Source organism: Elephas maximus, chromosome 12, assembly GCF_024166365.1.
Source record: "Elephas maximus indicus isolate mEleMax1 chromosome 12, mEleMax1 primary haplotype, whole genome shotgun sequence".
Lineage (NCBI taxonomy): Eukaryota > Metazoa > Chordata > Mammalia > Proboscidea > Elephantidae > Elephas > Elephas maximus.
The window spans coordinates 3,771,381-3,790,956 of NC_064830.1; the positions used below are offsets into that span (position 1 = coordinate 3,771,381).

A 19,576-nucleotide genomic window follows, 5' to 3' on the forward strand; every position below is an offset into this window, starting at 1 on the left:
AGGAACCAGCTGGATGGCACTTAACAAGAACACGGTTTCCTTTATTATTTTTAGAAATATAATATCACACCATAGATATTATTCTGCAATCTAATTTTTATTTAGTGAACATGTTTAATTTTTTATGTCCTTACTTGTAATTCCACCTCATTCTATTTAGTGTTTAAACAATATTCTATTTCCTACATGTACTGTAACTTATTTAAACTATACTATATTTGGATATTCAGATGGTTTTCAACTTTTCACTGTTATAAACAATGCTATCATCCTCCCACCATATCACCTAGTGGGTACTTTTTATGATGAATTTTTATAGCTGGACTTGCTGTGTGTGCACATTTAAAATTTTATAGCCATTACCAAAGTCCTTCCAAAACAGAGTAGATAATGGCCAACAAGAGTATATGAAAATGTAGAGTTTCCATGTTCCTACTAAAACTGGACAAAAACCTTCTTAATCTTTGTCAATTCAGTAGAAAAATAAAACTCTTAAATTGTTTTATTTATTTGTAATGAGGCTGTTGACACTTTTATATATGTAATCATTATGTCACACTTTTTTTATTTTTTCCCTCTACGTTTTACCTCCTGCCTGCAATTCCTGTCTTGTTCTATTTGCTTCTATTCAGCTTCCTTACTTCTCTCTGCCTGATAAGAATTTTCCCACGCTCCATGAGACAGAATTAAACACACTGACTATGAAAAAGTAAATCTTACTGAAGATGTAGATGTCAATGATAATGGAAAATTTCTGGGGTATAGATAAAATCTTAGACAAAAATAACAACATATTTGAGATTTGATTGGAATGTAAAATTCTACTGTCTTTGATCTCAGTACTCACCTGAAGGTTTATCCATTTCTGTTAGAGCTTGTAAAACCCTGTTTAGCTCTGTTTTATGTATGTATGTGTGTGTTTCACTTCATGCCTCTATTGAATACAACTGAGTTCCTTAGAGTTTATACTATATCTTATTCATTTTTTTTTTAAACCTCTTCTATCTAGTGGTATATAGTGTTGGGCACATTGACATTCAATAAATTTTTTTTTAATGAAAAATAGTTTACTTGTATTCAAATTTTGTTATGTCACATTTTTTGGGGGGCGGGGGGATCATGGAGCATTTTCCAGGACACCAAAACCCACAGTCAGGGTGCATGTTGATTTGTTTGCTTGTCCATTTCAGCTTCTCATTGGTGTACAATATTATGTGTACAAATTATGTGTAAACCTTGTTCAAAAAATGGATGCACTTGTGCAACCAGCACCCAGGTGAACAAACAACATTATCATCAGGACCCCAAATACCCCCCTTGAGCACCATTCCAATTGGCCACTCTCAGGTCTAATCAGTATTCTGACTTCAGATTAGCTTAGCCTAATTGAAACTTTATATAAAATAAAATTATACAGTATGATTAGTTTTGTAACTGCTTTGATTTCCTCAACCTTTACTCTCATTGATATAGATTATTCCATTATATGAATACACCATAATTTATTTTTTCTTGCCTCTTTGCATTCAATATGAATTTCACAATCACTTGTTAATTTCTACAAAAGAACTTGCTAGAATTTTAACTGGAATCACATCAATAGATCAGCTTGAAGAGAACTGATTTCTTCTACAATGTTGAATTTACACCGTGTTCAAGAATTACACCTTGAACATGGTGTAATACTTCTTTTATTTAGATCTTCAATAACGTATCTCAATAATATTTTGTAGTTTTCTGTATGGCAGACTAACATTTTTCCTTAGAATTATTCCTAGCTGTAGGATGCTTTTTGTTGATATGGTAATAATATTTTATTTTATTTTTCTTTTGTAGCTGCTATATAAAAATACAATTGATTTTTATGTTTACCTTGTATAAGTAATTTCACTTGTTAATTCTAATAGTTTGTAGATTTTTGAATGTTCTATGTGCACAATCATGTTATCTACAAATAATAATAAGTTTATATTTTTCCCATATTTATGCCCTTTTTCTTGTCTTATTGCCCTGTCTAGGATCTCCAGAATAATACTGATTAGAAGTCATGACAGTGAGTCTCAGCCTCATTGTTCTGTTCCTAATCTCAGAGAAAAAAAAAAAAAACTTTTTTAGAGAAGTTATTTTTTTGTATGAATAAATATATTGTCATTATAGAAAAAAGTCTCCATAATATAAAAAAATAGGAAAAAAAACCCTTAAATTCTGTCATCCAAAGCTGAAAACTTCAGAAAAACTCTATAGATAAGTTATTAGAATTAAAAAGATAAAATTATTTATACAAGGTAAATAAAAGCACAGGGTTTTGCCATTTATTTTTCACTTAGAAATACTGTATGAACTTCTCTAAATATCAATGAATATATATTGAACTTTTTGCTGGACATTTATGCAGTTTTCAAATTTTCACAAATTATAAAAGATTGTGATAAATGTAAGATGTATAACTTTGTACATTTGTGTATATTGGTTTCATGAGTTAATTTTGAAAATTTATATTTTCTGGGAACCATTTTGTGCATAGTTTAAAATGTATTGACATAGATTTATACATAACCATTTAAATTAACTTTTCTTCATTCTTTTATTAGTTTTTACATTTTTCAAAGTACTACATGTACACAGTATAAAATGCCAACAAATTTTACAGTGATGTTCATGACAAATATTAGTTGCCTACCTCATCTGCTTTTTAGAATTGATGGACAACATCAATTTTCAAATTTAAGAAGCCAAATGTGTCCCAAATAGCACTAGTTATAAAGAATTCAGAGCTAGGCTTATACTAGTAAAACTAAAGGACACCAAAGGCAGATAGAAGATCTTAGAATCAGCCAGAGGTAGGAAGGTATATATTATCTAACCTGATGGAGGACTTCTTCGCTTATCAGTAGAAACTAGAAGAAAGGGATTTTTGAAGTGCTGGGGGGAAAAAAAAATTCAACCTGGAATTCTATGCTCAAACTACCTAACATGTAAGGACAAATCCAAAACAATTCTCAGAAATCTCCTGCAATTAAATAATAGGAGACAATAAGTAATGGTGAACAAATGAATTAGTAAACATATGGGTCACTAAATAATCATTGACTATGAAAAAGTAAATCTTACTAAAGATGTAGACGTTAATGATAATGGAAAATTTGTGGGGTATAGATAAAGTCTTAGACAAAAATAACAACATATTTGAGATTTGATTGGAATACAAAATTCTACTGACTTTGATCTCAGTAGTTTAGGTATATAAATTATCAATTGAGTTTTGTCAGTAAGTACGAAAGAAATTTGGAAACACTGGTGGAGTAGTGGTTAAGTGCTACGGCTGCTAACCCGAAGGGTCAGCAGTTCGAATCTACCAGGCGCTCCTTGGAAATTCTATGGGGCAGTTCTATTCTGTCCTATAGGGTCACTGAGTCGGAATCGACTGGACGGCACTGGGTTTGGTTTTGGTTTTTTCTGAAAGAAGTTTGGAGTTAACATCAAGAAGATAAATAACTCAATCAAAAAATGGTCAAAAAAACTTTAACAGATAATTCACCGAAGAGGATATTTAAGCTGCCAGCAAGTACATGAAATGTTGCTCAATGTCATAAGCCATTCCCAAACTAAAAACCAAACCCGTTGCAGATGGGTAGATTCGGACTCTTAGAGACCCTATAGGACCAAGTAGAACTTCCCTATAGGGTTTTCAAGGCTGTAATCTTCACAGAAGCAGACTGCAACTCTTTCTCCCACAGAACGCTGGTCGGTTCGAACCTCTAACCTTTCAGTTAGCAGCTGAGCACTTAATCAAAACTATAATGAGATATCAAATCGTTGTTGACACATTAGTTTTATATATATATATGGGTGTGTGTGTGTATATATATATATGCATTGTCATGAGACTATAAGTTGTTACAACCACATTGGAGAGCAACTTGTCAGCTCCTCTTTTTGACGTCCAGCTGAGACTCTTGGATGACTGCAATTTTTAATTAGTAAGAATTAAAAGTAGAAACTATTTATTGATAAAGGACTGGAAAACTAACACATTCATTCATACATTTAAAGTGAATTGACAAAATATAATTTTTCACCATAAAGAAATTTCACATAATGCTGAATATAAAAAACAACTTGAAAATGGTTGAAGCAGACACATGCCAAAATGATGCCTATTATGTAATTATTGTTAAATGTAACCATATAATGTTTAGGTATATGCATATATACAAACACATATGAAAATTATGATACTATAAATGGGAATAAAACCCATTGCCGTTAAGTCGATTCCAACTCGTTGCGACCCTGTAGGACACAGTAGAACTGCCCCATAGAGTTTCCAAGGAGCGCCTGGTAGATTTGAACTGCCCACCTTTTGGTTAGCAGCTGTAACTCTTAGGCACTAAGACACCAGGGTTTCCAAATGGGAATAATACATAGTAATTTCAGTATGTGGGGTGAGACAAAAACAAATTAATTAGTGGGGCGATGGGGGTGTATGATTGTATCTATTAGTTTTTTTTTTTTTTTAAAGAAAGGCATGAAGCAAATAGGACAAAACGTTAACATTGGTGATGATAGGTAATTAAATGTCCACTATATTCTGTACTTTAGGTTCAAAATATTTTATTTTTAATATTTTTAAATTATGTTACTACGTATTTTTTTACCTAATGCAGAGTGAGATAGATATTTTCTTTGAATGTGTAAAATGTAAACAAAGTAATTGGGACTTGTGCACAGTTTTCTGTATGTCATCCACTGTGATTTCATCTCCCTTAGAATTGATGGGAAGCAAGCGGTAAATGAAGAGCTATAATACACTTAAGGAAATACAGATTTTTGTTGGTATTTTAGCTAAATTTTTTATCTCTTTGATTTGCCATAGATAGGATGACATACCTGCTGCCACCTCTAAATGTGAGCTTCCTCAGACATAGAGATTTTTAAATTCCTCTGGAAAATATTTTTAAATCTAATTGATGTATTTTAAAATGTTGTCAAGGAAGAGATTGATATAATGCATTTCTTCCTCTGTATTGGTATTGCAAATAATTTTTTTTCTGAAAATATAATTTATAGAAAAAAATATAACATTAAATCAGATCATTCAGATGGAAAAATACGCTTCTGACGTAAAACTCATCATCTTTGCAAGCAATTTTCTCCTGATATGGATGCTACCACCTAGAAGGGTATTTTAGGGACAACACTGACACGTGCATTAAAAATCTGATTGATTAGACTAAAACAAAGCTATATCAAACTTGTCTTTGTGTGCCCTAGAAACTTCTGAATTATAAAAGATATGACAATTGTGAAAGGAATTGTTTTATCTTTAAAAAGATTGCTCATCAGGTAGCTGAGCTAGTCATCTGTCTGTTTTGGTGACAGACATAGGCAGGCTCTGCTCTGTTCTAATGTGCACACGTGAATTCATTTCTACGAGCCTTGATGTGGTTATGCTTAATTGTCAGAAAATAGTACGGCACATTTTGGTGGGGTTTTTGGAAAATTAAAGGAGCTGCTGTACATTGAAAACCTGTACATGGCAGGCACTCAATTAGCGGGAAGTATATCATCACAACTCTGTGGGGAAGTTCTACTCTGTCCTATAGGGTCGCTATGAGTCGAAATCGACTTGATGGCATTGGGTGGTGGGTATTATCACAAGCAGGGTCATCGGTGGTTCAGAGGTAGAATCCTTCCTTTCCATGTGGGAAATGCATGTTTGAGTTCCTGCCAGTGCACCTCACATGCAGCCACCACCCACCTGTCCGTGGAGGCTTGCACGTTGCTCTGACCCTGAGTAGGCCTCAGTGGGGCTTCCAGACTAAGATGGACAAGAAAGAAAGGCCTGGTGATCTACCTCTGAAAATCAGCCAGTGGACACTCAATGGATCACAATGGCCCAATCAGCAACCAGTCACGGGGGTGATGCAGGACTGGGCAGGATTTTGTACCATTGTGCATGGGGCCACAATGAGTCAGAGGCCGATTCTACAGCAGCTCACACAACACTTATTACGAGTAGGCATATAACCTGTGTTCTCTTTCTGCAGCCTTCATTTCATTGTTTTTGACACTGAGACGGCTCACGATATCCTCAAGGTTTGGGATGGTCCAGTAGACAGCAACATCCTGCTGAAGGAGTGGAGCGGCTCTGCTCTTCCCGAGGACATCCACAGCACCTTCAATTCACTCACTCTACAGTTTGACAGTGACTTTTTCATCAGCAAGTCAGGCTTCTCCATCCAGTTCTCAAGTAGGTGGAACAGCTTGCTTCTTACTGATCTTGATATTGAATTTGACTGTAAGATAGAGTTGTATTTGTATTCTTATGTCTCCCCTTACATCCCTTGCTGACGAGTTGATTCCAACTCATAGTGACCCTATAGGACAGGGTAGAACTGCCCTATAGGGTTTCCAAGGAGTAGCTGGTGGATTCAAACTGCTGACCTTACAGTACGAAGCTTAGCCACTGCACCATCGGGGCTCCACATCTCCCCTTAAAAGGATGAAATTCATGTTGCGTGTAATTTGAAACTTTAAAAAAAATGTGTTTTCAAGAGAGCATTTTCTCTTATGAAATCTTATTTATTATCAGAGAAGGATAGGCAATGCATCTCTGTATTTATATGAAAAATTATTATTTTAGAGAGTTCAAATAATTAGTAAATATCGAAACTTGGGTCCATGACAGATGTGGGTCTCTACATGAATGTAAAGTCTATCTTTGGTGCTCGCTCCAGGCCACCAACTCCAGGAACCCTAATTACCCTACTTTTACTCTCTGTGTGATGAAGTCTTCCTGCCACCTGCCTGCTGATCAGATTTGCTTAGTTTCTCTTCTCTCAACCACCCTGCTTAGAAATGCCCTGTATTTTTTTTTACCGCTCCTTAGAGCTAAGTAAGGTTTCAACTAGTTAATGTGAGAATGTAATCCCTGCTGAATTATTACTGGGAAATCACATTTGCACATTTGAAGTATTATCTCCTGAAGGTAGTACCGATCTTTGCTGTCTAACCCATTTTTGATGAACGGTTTCCTAAGAAGGATAGAGATATTTCATGGCAGTTCAGCCTTTTAGTATCCTTCACGTTGCACCATGTAGAGGTGTCATATAATCTGGTAGCATACAGGGTCAGTCATGGTCATAAAACAAGTAGAATTTGCACATAAACACATTCAGACTCAATGTATCTCTTGGCAGGTCACTGGTAAGTCATATTTAGGATTTACATAAGAAAATTGACTTAGGTCAGTTTAATGCTTTAAAAGGATGCTAATAAAATTGAAGTGATAGCCTGCACAATTTCTTACCTCTGATTTCACTGTGCTTTGAGGCAGTAATTTGCAAGCATGTGTCCGTGTAGTACCTGTCCGGTTAAATTTCTACCGCTCTATGGCAGGTGTCCTGACTTGGAAGAAATGTCTTTTATTTCAATATTATATCATTTATGCTCTTTTTTTTTGTGAGATGAAAATATCCCTTCTTATATAAAATGAGGTAAAAGTGGGTGGTAGGATTGCTATTTACCGTAACTTCTTGGTAGGAAAATGAAAACACTGGTAAGGCTATCAGGTTATACTAATTTTTCTCCCATCTCCTGTTCTACCTTCTGGCCCTCTTCCTGGTCTCCCCTTTAAGAAAAAAAAAAAGAGTTCTCAGAAATTACTAATTTTTTATGTTCCTTCATCATTTTCTTTTTCCAAACTGGACTTCTTCCTAATTTGGGAATCATAGGCATTCCTCTTCTCCCCATATAAGTAACTGTTGTATTGAAGGTTGGCAGTTGATGAACAGGGACACACTCGTAAGAGATCCTAGAGGACAGAAACCTGTGTAACTTTATTTAATTTGGAGTTTTCTAAGTGTACTAGTTTGAGCCATATGAAATTATCACTTTTATAAGTCAAAAATTTTTGAACGTTGGAAATTTCATTTGGTTCAACATAACACTGGGGTATGATTCCCCACTTCCCTATATAAGTTAATAAATCCCCAAGTCTGATATGTACATTTCCAGGCAAAAACGTAACATTGACTCTGAGATTTTTTTTTTTTTTTTAGTGAGTTTCCACAATATTATGTTTAAAATACTATAGAAAGAAAGAAACAAAGCATTTAAAAACTTTGAATTGCATAATGTAGAAATACACGGCCTGGACTGTGACTAAGAAAATTTGGGTTCCTATCTTGACCTTTAATGATGTGAGAATGACCTTATATTTCTGCCTTATTTTTCATTTGTAAAATAAAGATATTGGAGAAATTTCTAAGGACCTTTCATTTCCAAATTTCTACAGTCTAGTGTCATATGGGAAACCCTGGTGGCATAGTGGTTAAGTGCTATGGCTGCTAACCAAAGGATTGGCAATTCAAATCCACCAGGTGCTCCTTGAAAACTCTGTGGGGCAGTTCTACTCTGTCCTATAGGGTCACTATGAGTCGGACTCAACTCGACGGCACTGGGTTTGGTTTTTTTTTTTTTTTTTTGGTTTAGTGTCATATGATTTAAGATCAGAAAAAGTATATGTCAGAATGGACTTCTTTCACCATACTTATTGAATCTGTATGTTGAGCAAATAACACGAGAAGCTGGACTATATGAAGAAGAAAGCAGCATCAGGATTGGAGGAAGCCTCATTAACAACCTGCAATATCAGATGACATGACCTTGCTTGCTGAGAGTGGAAAGAATTTTAAGCAATTACTGATGAAGATCAAAGAAGCCTTCAGTATGGGTTATGCCTCAGCATAAAGAAAACAAAAATCCTGACAACTGCACCAATAAGCATCATCATGATAAACAGAAAATACTGAAGTTGTCAAGGGTTCATTTTACTTGAATTCACAATCAACACCAATGGATACAGGAGTCAATAAATCAAATGACATGAATAAATATGTGCACACCCATGTTCATTGCAGCATTATTCACAATAGCAGAAAGATGGAAACAACCTAAGTGCCCATCAGTGGATGAATGAATAAACAAAATGTGGAATGTACATACAGTGGAATACTACACAATGATAAAGAATAATAATAAGTTCGAGGAACATCTTGTAACATGGATGAATCCAGAGGACATTATGCTGAGTGAAACAAGTCAATCACGAAAGAACAAATATTGTATGATCCCATTTTTATAAAAAGCCAAGAATAGGTTTACACACAGAAAGCAACATTTTTGATGCTTACCAGGGATGGGAGAAGGAAGGAGGGGAGAACCACTTTCTAGAATAGACACAATGTCGGGAAAGTTACCATAACATGACCAAGGTAAATGAAGGCACTGAGAGGTATGCAAGAATAAAGGACAGCTATAGTAAATGCTATAATAAATACAATTCTGCAACAACGGTAATAGCAATTGAAAATTTGAGAGTGGTTACATAGGTAATATGTATGCTTTATAGGTATGGGAGGGCGTATTGGAGTACATGCACGTACGTATATAGGTATAGTTAAGAGCATATGTATATACATATTTGTATTGCTGCATATATATTCATATATCTATAATAGAGCACATGGGGGATCAGTTATGAAAACTTCTTAGACATATCCAAACACTTCATGGGACTGAGTTACTGGGATTGAAGGCTAAGGACCATAGTCGCAGAGAACATCTAGGTTAATAAGCATAATAAAGTTCATTATGAACTATATTATGCTTATTAACCTAGATGTCTGGGGTCTTGTGAGTGACCATCTAAGATACAGCTATTGATTACTTCCCATCTGGGGCAAAGGGGAGTGAAGGAAACCAAAGACCCAAGGAAAATATTAGTTCCTAGGTTTAATGGCCCACATAAACCACAGCTTCCTCTAGCTTGAGACCAGAATATCAAGACGGTGCTCAGCTACCACTAAGGATCGTTGTGACCTGGGACACAGTAGAAAGTCCTGGTTAGAATGGGAGAAATTCACTTTCATAAAAAAGACCAGACTTGCTGGACTGGTAAATACGGGAGGAACCCCAAAGACTGTCACCCTACCACACCCTTTTAACCTGGAACTGAAGCCACTCCCAGAGGTCACCTTTCAGCCAAAAAAGAGGTTGACCTATAAGTCAACAGTAACACCCTTGGGGAATGCGCTTCTTAGAAGAATCAACTATGGAGACCAATCAGTCAACATTTGCCCAAAAGAAAAGAAGTAAGGAGAGTCAGGGAAACTGGACGGATGGAAACAAGAAGGGCAGGGTAGAAATGAGAATGCTGACATATCGCAGGGGTAGCAACCAATATCGCAGAACAAACTGTGTATAAATTGTTGAATGGGAAACTATTTGCTGTGTAAACTTTCACCTAAAACACAATAAAATGTTAAAAAAAAAAAAAAGAAGAAGAAGAAATCAAGTGACATTGCATTGGGCAAATCTACTGTCAAAGACCTCTAAAGTATTAAAAAGCAAAGGTGACACTCTGAGGACTAAGGTGTGCCTGGCCCAAACCATGTTATTTTCAGTCGCCTCATATGCATGCCGAAGCTGGACATTGAATAAGGAAGACTGAAGAAGATTTGATGCCTTTGGATTATGCAATGATATGCATTATACACAATTACGATTGTGAGGAAGTCTCACGACTGGGCAGAGCTTCATTTTGTTGCACATAGCATAGCTATGAGTCGGAACTGACTGGACAGCATGTAACAGCAACAACAATGTCGTATACTTTCTCTTTGCCCCTCTAGATGTTCTCTGGCCCTCTATAATCTGCCCTGTGACCCTATGGGCTGACCTGTATAGACATACCCTCTGCCCTCTAATTTGTTTCATCCAATGGTTAGCTCTGACAAATGAGAGGGACAGGGAGGAAAGTGGGAACAGGGTATTTATGCCCATCACTCATCTCTGTCAGTTTATCTTGGTTGACGGTTCCTCAATCAAGGGTCACTACTTTTCTTAAGGCAGCCATGTTCCCACATCTAGGTTTCTGTAATTGTTGTTGCAAGGTGCCGTCAAGTTAGTTCTGACTCATAGCAACCCTACGTACAACAGAAGGAAACACCGCCCAGTCCTGCACCATCCACACAATTGTTGCTATGCTTGAACCCATCGTTGCAGCCACTGTGTCAGTCCATCTCGCTGAGGGTCTTCCTCTCCTTTGCTGACCTCTACTTTACCAAGCATGATGTCCTTCTCCAGGGACTGTTCCCTCCTGGTAACACATTCAAAGTACATGAGATGAAGTCTCATCACTTCTGAGGAGCATTCTGTTGGTACTTCTTCCAAGACAGATTTGTTTGTTCTTCTCACTTTCCATGGTGTAGTTAGCCAGTAACAACACTCCCAACTGTGATTCCCCAAACCCAACCTTTGTAAATAAACCTGAAGTAATCTTTTTGGAAGGAAGCTGTGTGTTTTATGTAGAATCCTAAGTAAAATGAATTTATAAAGAAAATTGGCAGGCACAGGAAATGGTAATGAATGTGCTCCAATTTCAGGCATAAAGTAAGCTTTATTTCTTCATTTTCCTCAGTCAAATTATATGCAGTTCAAGCCCCCATGCATTAAAGTAGAGAAGGCACCCAATTTCAGCCTATTTAGAAAACCGGCCTCACAATTTTGGGTTGTATGGCAACTACAGGATGAATACTTCGCAGTTACTGTGAGTGGTCCTTCCTCTATTCGTCTTACATGTTACTGCTCTGTTGTGGGTGCCGTTGCTCTGGGCAGCCACAGAGATTCATCTCACAGTGGTTCTCTCGAAGGACCTTGGAGTGAAACACGGAGATCTTCCCTGCCGACCGAAAGGCCAAGACGCTTTACGAACCACCTTCTTAATGAGCAGTCTGATAACCATCCACTTCTCCACCATATGAAGCTCTGTCCCTTCTGGGATTCCAGTGCAAATGGGATATGATTCTTTCTCTCTAAGAGCAGATGAAAACTTGACTCCTACACTCCTGTCTCAATTTGCCCAGAATTTGCCTAGTTATAGCAAAGAGAGCTCGCAGAACTCCCTCAGTTGTTATAAAACTGACAGTGCCACATCTTTGAAACAGCCCTTTAATTGTGGTCAAATTGAGATGTTGGTCAACTTACTTACACGTGGGACTAATGTGCTACTTTCCATTTCCTCAATTTCTGAAGCCTTCCTTTCCTCTTTGGAAAAACCAGCAATGAAACTAAATCAACTCAATCTTTCCAAAACAAAGGTCTACATCTCTCTACACACGCAAAAGAGCCTACTGTTCAGATCAAAAAGCCTTAACTACTTACTCCTCTGTGGGTAAAAGGAAGGAAACTTCCCATTTGATTGTCTTTATGAGCCTAAAGCAAAAAATAAGGACACATGATCTATAATTAGATTGTGCTGTCATTCATAAACCATGCTAATTTTAGAATTTAAGGTAATAGTAGTATTCTATGATCTTAAAGCATTTTAAATGGTATCTAAAAGAAATGTTTTCCTAACGTAATTGATACTTTAAATATGGCTAAAAATCGCATTTGTTCAATAGCATTAAATTAGAATTTTCTTGTTAAACTATTTTAACTTGATAGTATGGCAATAATAAATGAACTGAGGATCATAAGTATAATTGATTTATAAGAGGGAAGCTACATATCTGAATGTTTATTTTTTTGGAGACATTTAAACTATCAGCTATTTCTCAATCATAATTTGAAAATAAGTGTAAAGTGTGAGAATTTAAGATTGATCTTGCCAGCCCTCTGTTTCATAATTTCAAACTGTATTTAACATTTCAAAATTGAATTTCCTCTTTCTTAAAGTACTTCCTTCTAAAATTCTCTTTTGTTCCTCTGTATTCCATTGGCCACTGTATTATAGTCTTTTGTTGGTTTGCATGTTTTTTTCTCAAACACTAAAAGCTGGGTGCCACTAGGGCTTGTCCTCAGGTCTCCTTTCTTCTCCAACAATATTTACTCCTCAGTGATATCGGTCAGCCTTCCCTGAGTATGACTGCCTACTCAACATCTCTGCTTTGATGTGAAGATGTAGAGTGGGAATTTAACACAAGAAATGAAATTTAAGGCACCCCTAATCCACTTCCCAGTGCCATTGGGTCGATTCCGACTCATAGCGACCCTATATGAGTCGGAATCAACTCGACGGCAGTGGGTTTGGTTTTTGGGAATTTACTTCCCTTTCCCAAAATTTGTTTGTTTGTTTGATGTCTTCCCTGTCTCAGTCAACTCCATTCTGCTAGTTGCTCTGGCCAAAAACTTTGAAAACAGTTTTTACACTTCTGTTTATCACATGCCACACAGACAATCTAACAGCAAATCCATTAGGCTCCATATTCAAAATAGATCTAAAATCCAACCCGTTCTTGCAGCTTGCCCCCATACCACGGTAGTCAAAATCAACTCAAGTTTGACTAGAGTATTTTGTTAGCTCATTAACTGGCTTCTTTTTTCCTGTACTTGCCTGACCAGAGGGACCAGGATGGGTCTTGTATGAGGCAACTCAGATCATACCTTTCTACAGGTCAGAATTCTGTACTGTATTTTCATCTCTGATGAAGAATTTTCTGACTCTCCCCATTGCCAAAAGAATAAAGGGTGTAAAGACCTCTGTGTAAACCTACCCTACTGTCCGTTTCCAGCACCATTCTCAATCACCATTCTCTACTCTGAGAAAACCTATGTAACTTACGCTCTAGCAGTATGCCTTCCTCGGTATTCCCTCGCACCTACTTGGTGTATGTCCGCATTACATACTGGCCTTGGCCTCGAAGTTTTGTTTGTTAATGAACTGCAGTGCATCCACACTATCTTTTAAGACTTCTTTAGCAGAACAATCATATTGTCACTGACGACCCTCAAACTCAGTCCAAGTGCTCCTGTATGCTTATTCTACTGTGTGCTGGTATTTTATATACAATATACTAAGCTATTTGAGGGCAGAATATCTTTGTATTTCTAGAACATGTTATATGATCAGTGGCTAACAAGGGTTTGGAAACGCTGGCAGTGTAGTGGTTAAGGGTTTGGGTGCTAACCAAATGGTTAGCAGTTTGAATTCTCCAGTCATTCCTTGGAAACCCTAAGGGGCAGTTCTACCCTGTCCTATAGGGTGGCTATGAGTCAGAATCGACTTGATGAGTGTTTTGGATTGAACAAATGTTAGCTGATTGAATATGTTGAAGTTTCCCAGTTGTGATTTTATGGTTATGTGACAAGGACCACATGTTGTATATGTTAAACGATGTGTCTTGTAACTGAATTTAGCTTTATTAAAACATTTTAATAGTAAGGTCTTTGTCTTGGTTATCTACTGCTGCTATAACAGAAGTGCCACAAGTGAGTGACTTTAACAAAGAGAAATTTATTCTCTTACAGTCTAGGAGGCTAGAAGTCCGCATTCAGGGTGCCAGTTCCAGGCGAAGGCTTTCTCCCTCTGTCAGCTTTGGGGAAGGTCCTTGTCATCAATCTTCCCCAGTCTAGGAGCTTCTCCGCACAGGGACTCTGGATCCAAAGGACCTGCTATTCTCCTGGCTTTTGTTTCTTGGTGGTATGAGGTCCCCATGTCTCTCTGCTCATTTCTCTCTTTTATACCTCAAAAGAGATTGGTTTAAGACACGATCTAATCTTGTAGATTGAGTCCTGCCTCGTTAACATAACTGCTGCTAATCCCACCTCATTAACATCGTAGAGGTAGGATTTACAACACATAGGAAAATCACATCAGATGACAAAATGGTAGACAATCACACAATAGTGGGAATCATGGCCTAGCCAAATTGACACATATTTTGGGGGGACACAATTCAATCCATGACAGTCTTTATTACTGAATATTTAAATGCTAGTTTTAATAATAAAGATTCTTTCACCTCTCTGTATAGTACTGATAAATAGTGAAGAGTAAATGGCCTTTCAGAAATAGTGAATGTTACAGCCTGCATTTGGTCTAGTAAAGAACACAGTATGTAGTGGTTATAAAAGGCTTGAATCTTTGTTGACCTTTTAAGTTTTATAATTTTTCATATATTTATTTTGTACTTCATTACTTAAAATGTTAATCCCAGTTGAAAATGGCAGAATATTTTCATTTTGTAAAGGTTAATACTTATTTTTTAAATGAGCATAATTTAATCTATTATCTAGTCAATTTCTTTGTTTCATTAAAAAAAAGATCTTTATTTTTTGCTGCATTAGAATAATATTGGAACTAAAACGACTATTTACTGAGAGTATGGAAAGAGTAATTACTTCTCCTCAATTTTGTGAGCCTGTGTGTGCTCAGTGGCTTTATACAGTAAGGTGTATATCACCCACTTCCCTGTATGTGTGTTTACCTTCACTTGGAGCTAAGAGACATTTTTCTCTACTAGAGAAATTGATTGGTGATGCCCACAAGATAGTCAAACCCTATTAAAGTTCCATTGTCTTGCCAGCTCTGCACAGCATGTAGAACGTGAGGACATGTACTGACTAGTACAATTATGTTAATTATAATCAGCCTAACACTTTTCATTAAAACTTAATTACCATTTAATCATGCATAAAACGAAAGAAATTGGAGTTCAGCACACAAAACTGACCTTTACTCGAGGGGTTAAATATACCTTAGCTGAGGTCGTATGGTCTGAACTGTCAACCATCTGACTCTTGGTAAAAGTGGCACGCTTTTCTTACAGGCTCTGGAGTCATTTTGCATTCTCGGATTTTGTGAGATTGATTTCTCTGTAAATAACCATAATAATTTTGCAGCTACATGACACCTCTCTCTAATTTACTTTATTGAAAGATAATTTAATGGGTACATTTTCATCTAAAAAAATAATAATTTGTGGAGTATAATGAGAGAGGCCTTTGGAGCTGACAGTCGGTGAACCTAGTAAGAATCTTTTAAAAAGGAGAACCAGTCATAAATCTGGATTTATAGGCAGAGTTTCTAAGCAGGGGCATGGCAAGGCAAGTATAGACAGACCATCGCTTTCTCCTGGCTCTGCCACAGAACTTTCGTCATGGGACAGGTAGCCAGCTAACTATACATTTTTATCTTTGGCTACTTACACAGATAGATTGTGGACAGTTCGAGGCCAAAGAGAGTTTTATTTGGCTTTGATTCTCCAGCACGTGGCTCATGACAAAGATACAAAGAATGTTTACTAAACTGATGGAATATAAGACTACTGGTTTAGTCGTGGTTCTAAGTCCTGCATTCAGTAGAATGTTTGGATTTCAGCTGTAATTTAGTTGTGCTGATTATTCACAAAATTGATAAGAAAATGGAAGGAGAGAAACAAGATATGTAAAAATAGCACTTTTTTCTATTCTTGGTTGTGTATTTGTAATGTTTTTGTTGTTAGGTGCCGTCCAGTCAGTTCTGACTCATAGCAACACTGTACGGTATTGTGCCATCCTCACAAGCATTGTTATGTTTGATCAATACTGTTATAGCCCCTGTGTCAAACCATCTTGTTGAGGGTCTTCCTCTTTTTTGCTGGTGCTCTGCTTTACCAACCATAATATCCTTCTCCATGGACTGGTCTCTCCTGATAACATGTTCAAAGTACATGAGATGAAATCTCAACATCCTTGCTTCTAAGGAGTATTCTGTCTGTACTTTTTCCAAGACAGATGTATTTGTTCTTCGGAAAACTAAACTAAAGCAAACCAAATCAAACTTGTTGCCATTGAGTCGATCCCGACTCATAGCAACCCTGTAGGACAGAGTAGAACTGCCTCATAGGGTTTCCAAGGAGCACCTGGTGGGTTAAACTGCTGAGCTGTTGGGTAGCAGCCGTAGCTCTTAACCACTACACCACAGGGTATCCCAAACAGATACAGGGGTTAGGATTTCAACACATATTTTGGGGGAACACAATTCAATCTATAACAAGGACAAATTAAGATCGCTTAATCATGAATGCAATACTTCTGTCTGCCTCTCATCTCTAATATGGGAATAACCATTCCACCATAGCTCAAGTGATAGTGAAATTATTGACCTGGAAATGACCATTTTAGGTTAGCCTTAATTACTATTATTACTTCCCAATAAAATGCTCCCTCGTCTCAATTCAGACTTCTCTCTGTATTTTCTATTTATTTTATGCACATTTTTATCTTTGAACTTTTTTCTATAATACTAATACTAGCTGGAATATTGTGTATCTTTCTGCTAATATAAATCTTATTTATATTAAAAGCTCATCGAGTGATACCTCCTGCAACAGTGACTACTGTGAGCAATCACAGCACACCCGACCCTTTCCCAAAACCTTAGACATAAAATTTCTCTGTGAGTCTCAAACTCTAAATGAACACATAATAGATTAAGCAGAGGTGTACAACATTATTTTAAGGTGAGGTTCCCAAAATTAATAGACTGAATTATCACAGTGTCTTTAAAAATGTATCATTCAGAAGCAGGTTTACTCAGTAACAAGAGCATGGAAAAACAAGAGTCTGAGAGGCAAATATTTAGGTTGACAATATGTGATCACATTGGTATAATAATTTTAAATTAATAAATTGGCGATTCAGTTATTTATTCCTTCACTCATCCAACAATTCATCCATTCAAAGTTGAGACCTGCCTGTTAGGTTCCTGATACAGCGCTGGCGTTAGACATTCAGAGCTGAAGGCTGAAGTTACTTCTGCCTTCATAAAATGTACAAACTGACAGGAAAGACAGAGACATATAATTCATAAAGTCTAATGATCATAGCTACTTTGAAGTTTATGACACTCATCAATAATCCCTCAATCTCTGTGTCTGACATCTCTTGCCCACTTGACTACCCATCTATCAGGAACTGCGGTCCCATTCTTCTGTAGAGGCTTCCAATGGCCTTCACATTCACTTGAATGACTGACCAATCCGACTTTGTGATTCTCAGTCCTGTCTTCGAAACCACTGATCTTCTCTACTCTACCCTCAACAACTACTCTCATAGGTGTACATTCACCTAAAATTCAGAAAAACTAAATTTTTTCGTGTCTCTCTTTCACAACATCTTGTCTGTCCATCTCACTTCTCCATTTTCTGTCAGTTCTTTGCTCACCCTAGGACATCTAGGCCTTTGCTTGTCTCATTCCTCCTGGTTCCTCTTAAATTCACTTTACTTCTTCCCCATCAGCAGCATTGTCATCATTAAAATCTAGTCTCTTACCAATACGCTAATTCCCTGGCTTGGTGGGCTTTCTGTCACAGTTAACTGGCCTATTCCTCTCATCCATTCTTTCACCTGGACTTCCTAAAAAAAATGAAACCACCTAGTAAATCTTTTCTACTATAAACTTACAGCCACCAAACTCAACCTTACTCAACTATTATAGATTATTTTTTCTATATTCTATGCTTGCTGTATGCATTCCTCACCTCCAGGTCACTCCTCAGCCCACCAAGTTTCCTTTCTATTCTTGTCACCCAAATGTTATTTCTCTTGCCATTGTAAAAGATAACCAATAAGTCTTTCAACCAAAACACAGTTTTTAGTGATCCTCCTAAATAGCCTCCAACAGATATGCAGTGCTGTTGATTCTCCATCTTACTGAGATTTTCTTTTCTATGGATTTTCGTGATCATTCCTCAGATCCTTCCTGCCTCGTTGCCCACTCTTCCTTGGCCCTCTTTTGCAGTCCATGTCCCTCTGTGTGCTCTTTAAATGCCAGTTTCCTCAGGACTTGGTCTTAAAATATCTGGCCTTCTCTTGTGATATACTATCCCTGAGCAATTTTATTTCTTTTTAAGGCTTACAGAATAACTCCACAATATTTTATTTCAAGTTCAAACGCATCTTGTCAACCTGTAAGTGTGAATTAGATACGTTAATTTGAACATCTTGGAGATTCAGTATGTTCAAAACTGAACTGATCACCCCATCCAATCATCAAATTATCTGGTAGCAACCTCCAGAAAGATTGAGGTTTAGTTTTACCTGGCATTTCTCTTCATCACATGCACATACCAAACTTCCAGATCTCTACCCAACCTGGACCCTAGTCTAAAGGGTTTTAAGAGGGGTATGATTTTATGGAATGTGTTAGTAAAGGAAAGTCATCTTCGCCAAGAACAAGTCTAATCTATAGGCTCATGCTGACCCCATGTGTTGCGGAGTAGAGCTGAGTTCCACAGAGTTTTCAATGATGTGACCTTTCAGAAGAAGACTGCCAGGCCTTTCTTATGAGGAATCTTTGGGTGAGTTAGAATAGCCAGCCTTTCAGTTCACAGCTGAGCACTTCACCATTTGCCCCACCCAGGGACTCCTAGTCAAGTTAAATCCCTGCTTAAAGAATATTTTCTAGTTTTATTTATATTAGAGTAAAATTCTAACTGAAACATGGCCTCAAAATTGGTTAACATCAGGTTTCTGCCTAATCTCCATTCTCACTAATTTCTTCCACCTTTGGTTCCTAATATATTTTTTTCTTTCTTGTTTTTAGTCTTTCACTCATGTTGTTCCCTGTGCCTAGAACTCTCCCCTTCTCCATTCTCCATGTTTCTTTTACCTGACTACTTCTATCCATTTTACGAGTTGCAGTTAAACATCATTCACTTTAGGAGATATCCCTGAAAGAGGATAGTTAATGAAAAGTCCTAAAGTAAAGAATGAACTTATTGATTTCAAGGAAGAATGAGAAGGC

At 37.0% G+C, this 19,576-nt stretch overlaps 1 protein-coding gene across 1 annotated transcript in view; it reads left to right on the forward strand.

Annotated features, from left to right (window-relative positions):
• The window catches only part of CSMD1 (CUB and Sushi multiple domains 1), a 2,087,969-nt gene that overhangs the window by 1,748,681 nt on the left and 319,712 nt on the right, over positions 1–19,576 (forward strand). Inside the window, exon 26 of the mRNA XM_049902971.1 lies at positions 6,051–6,253. Within this exon, the coding sequence (XP_049758928.1) occupies positions 6,051–6,253 (203 nt within the window). The remainder of the gene's footprint in view (positions 1–6,050; positions 6,254–19,576) is intronic.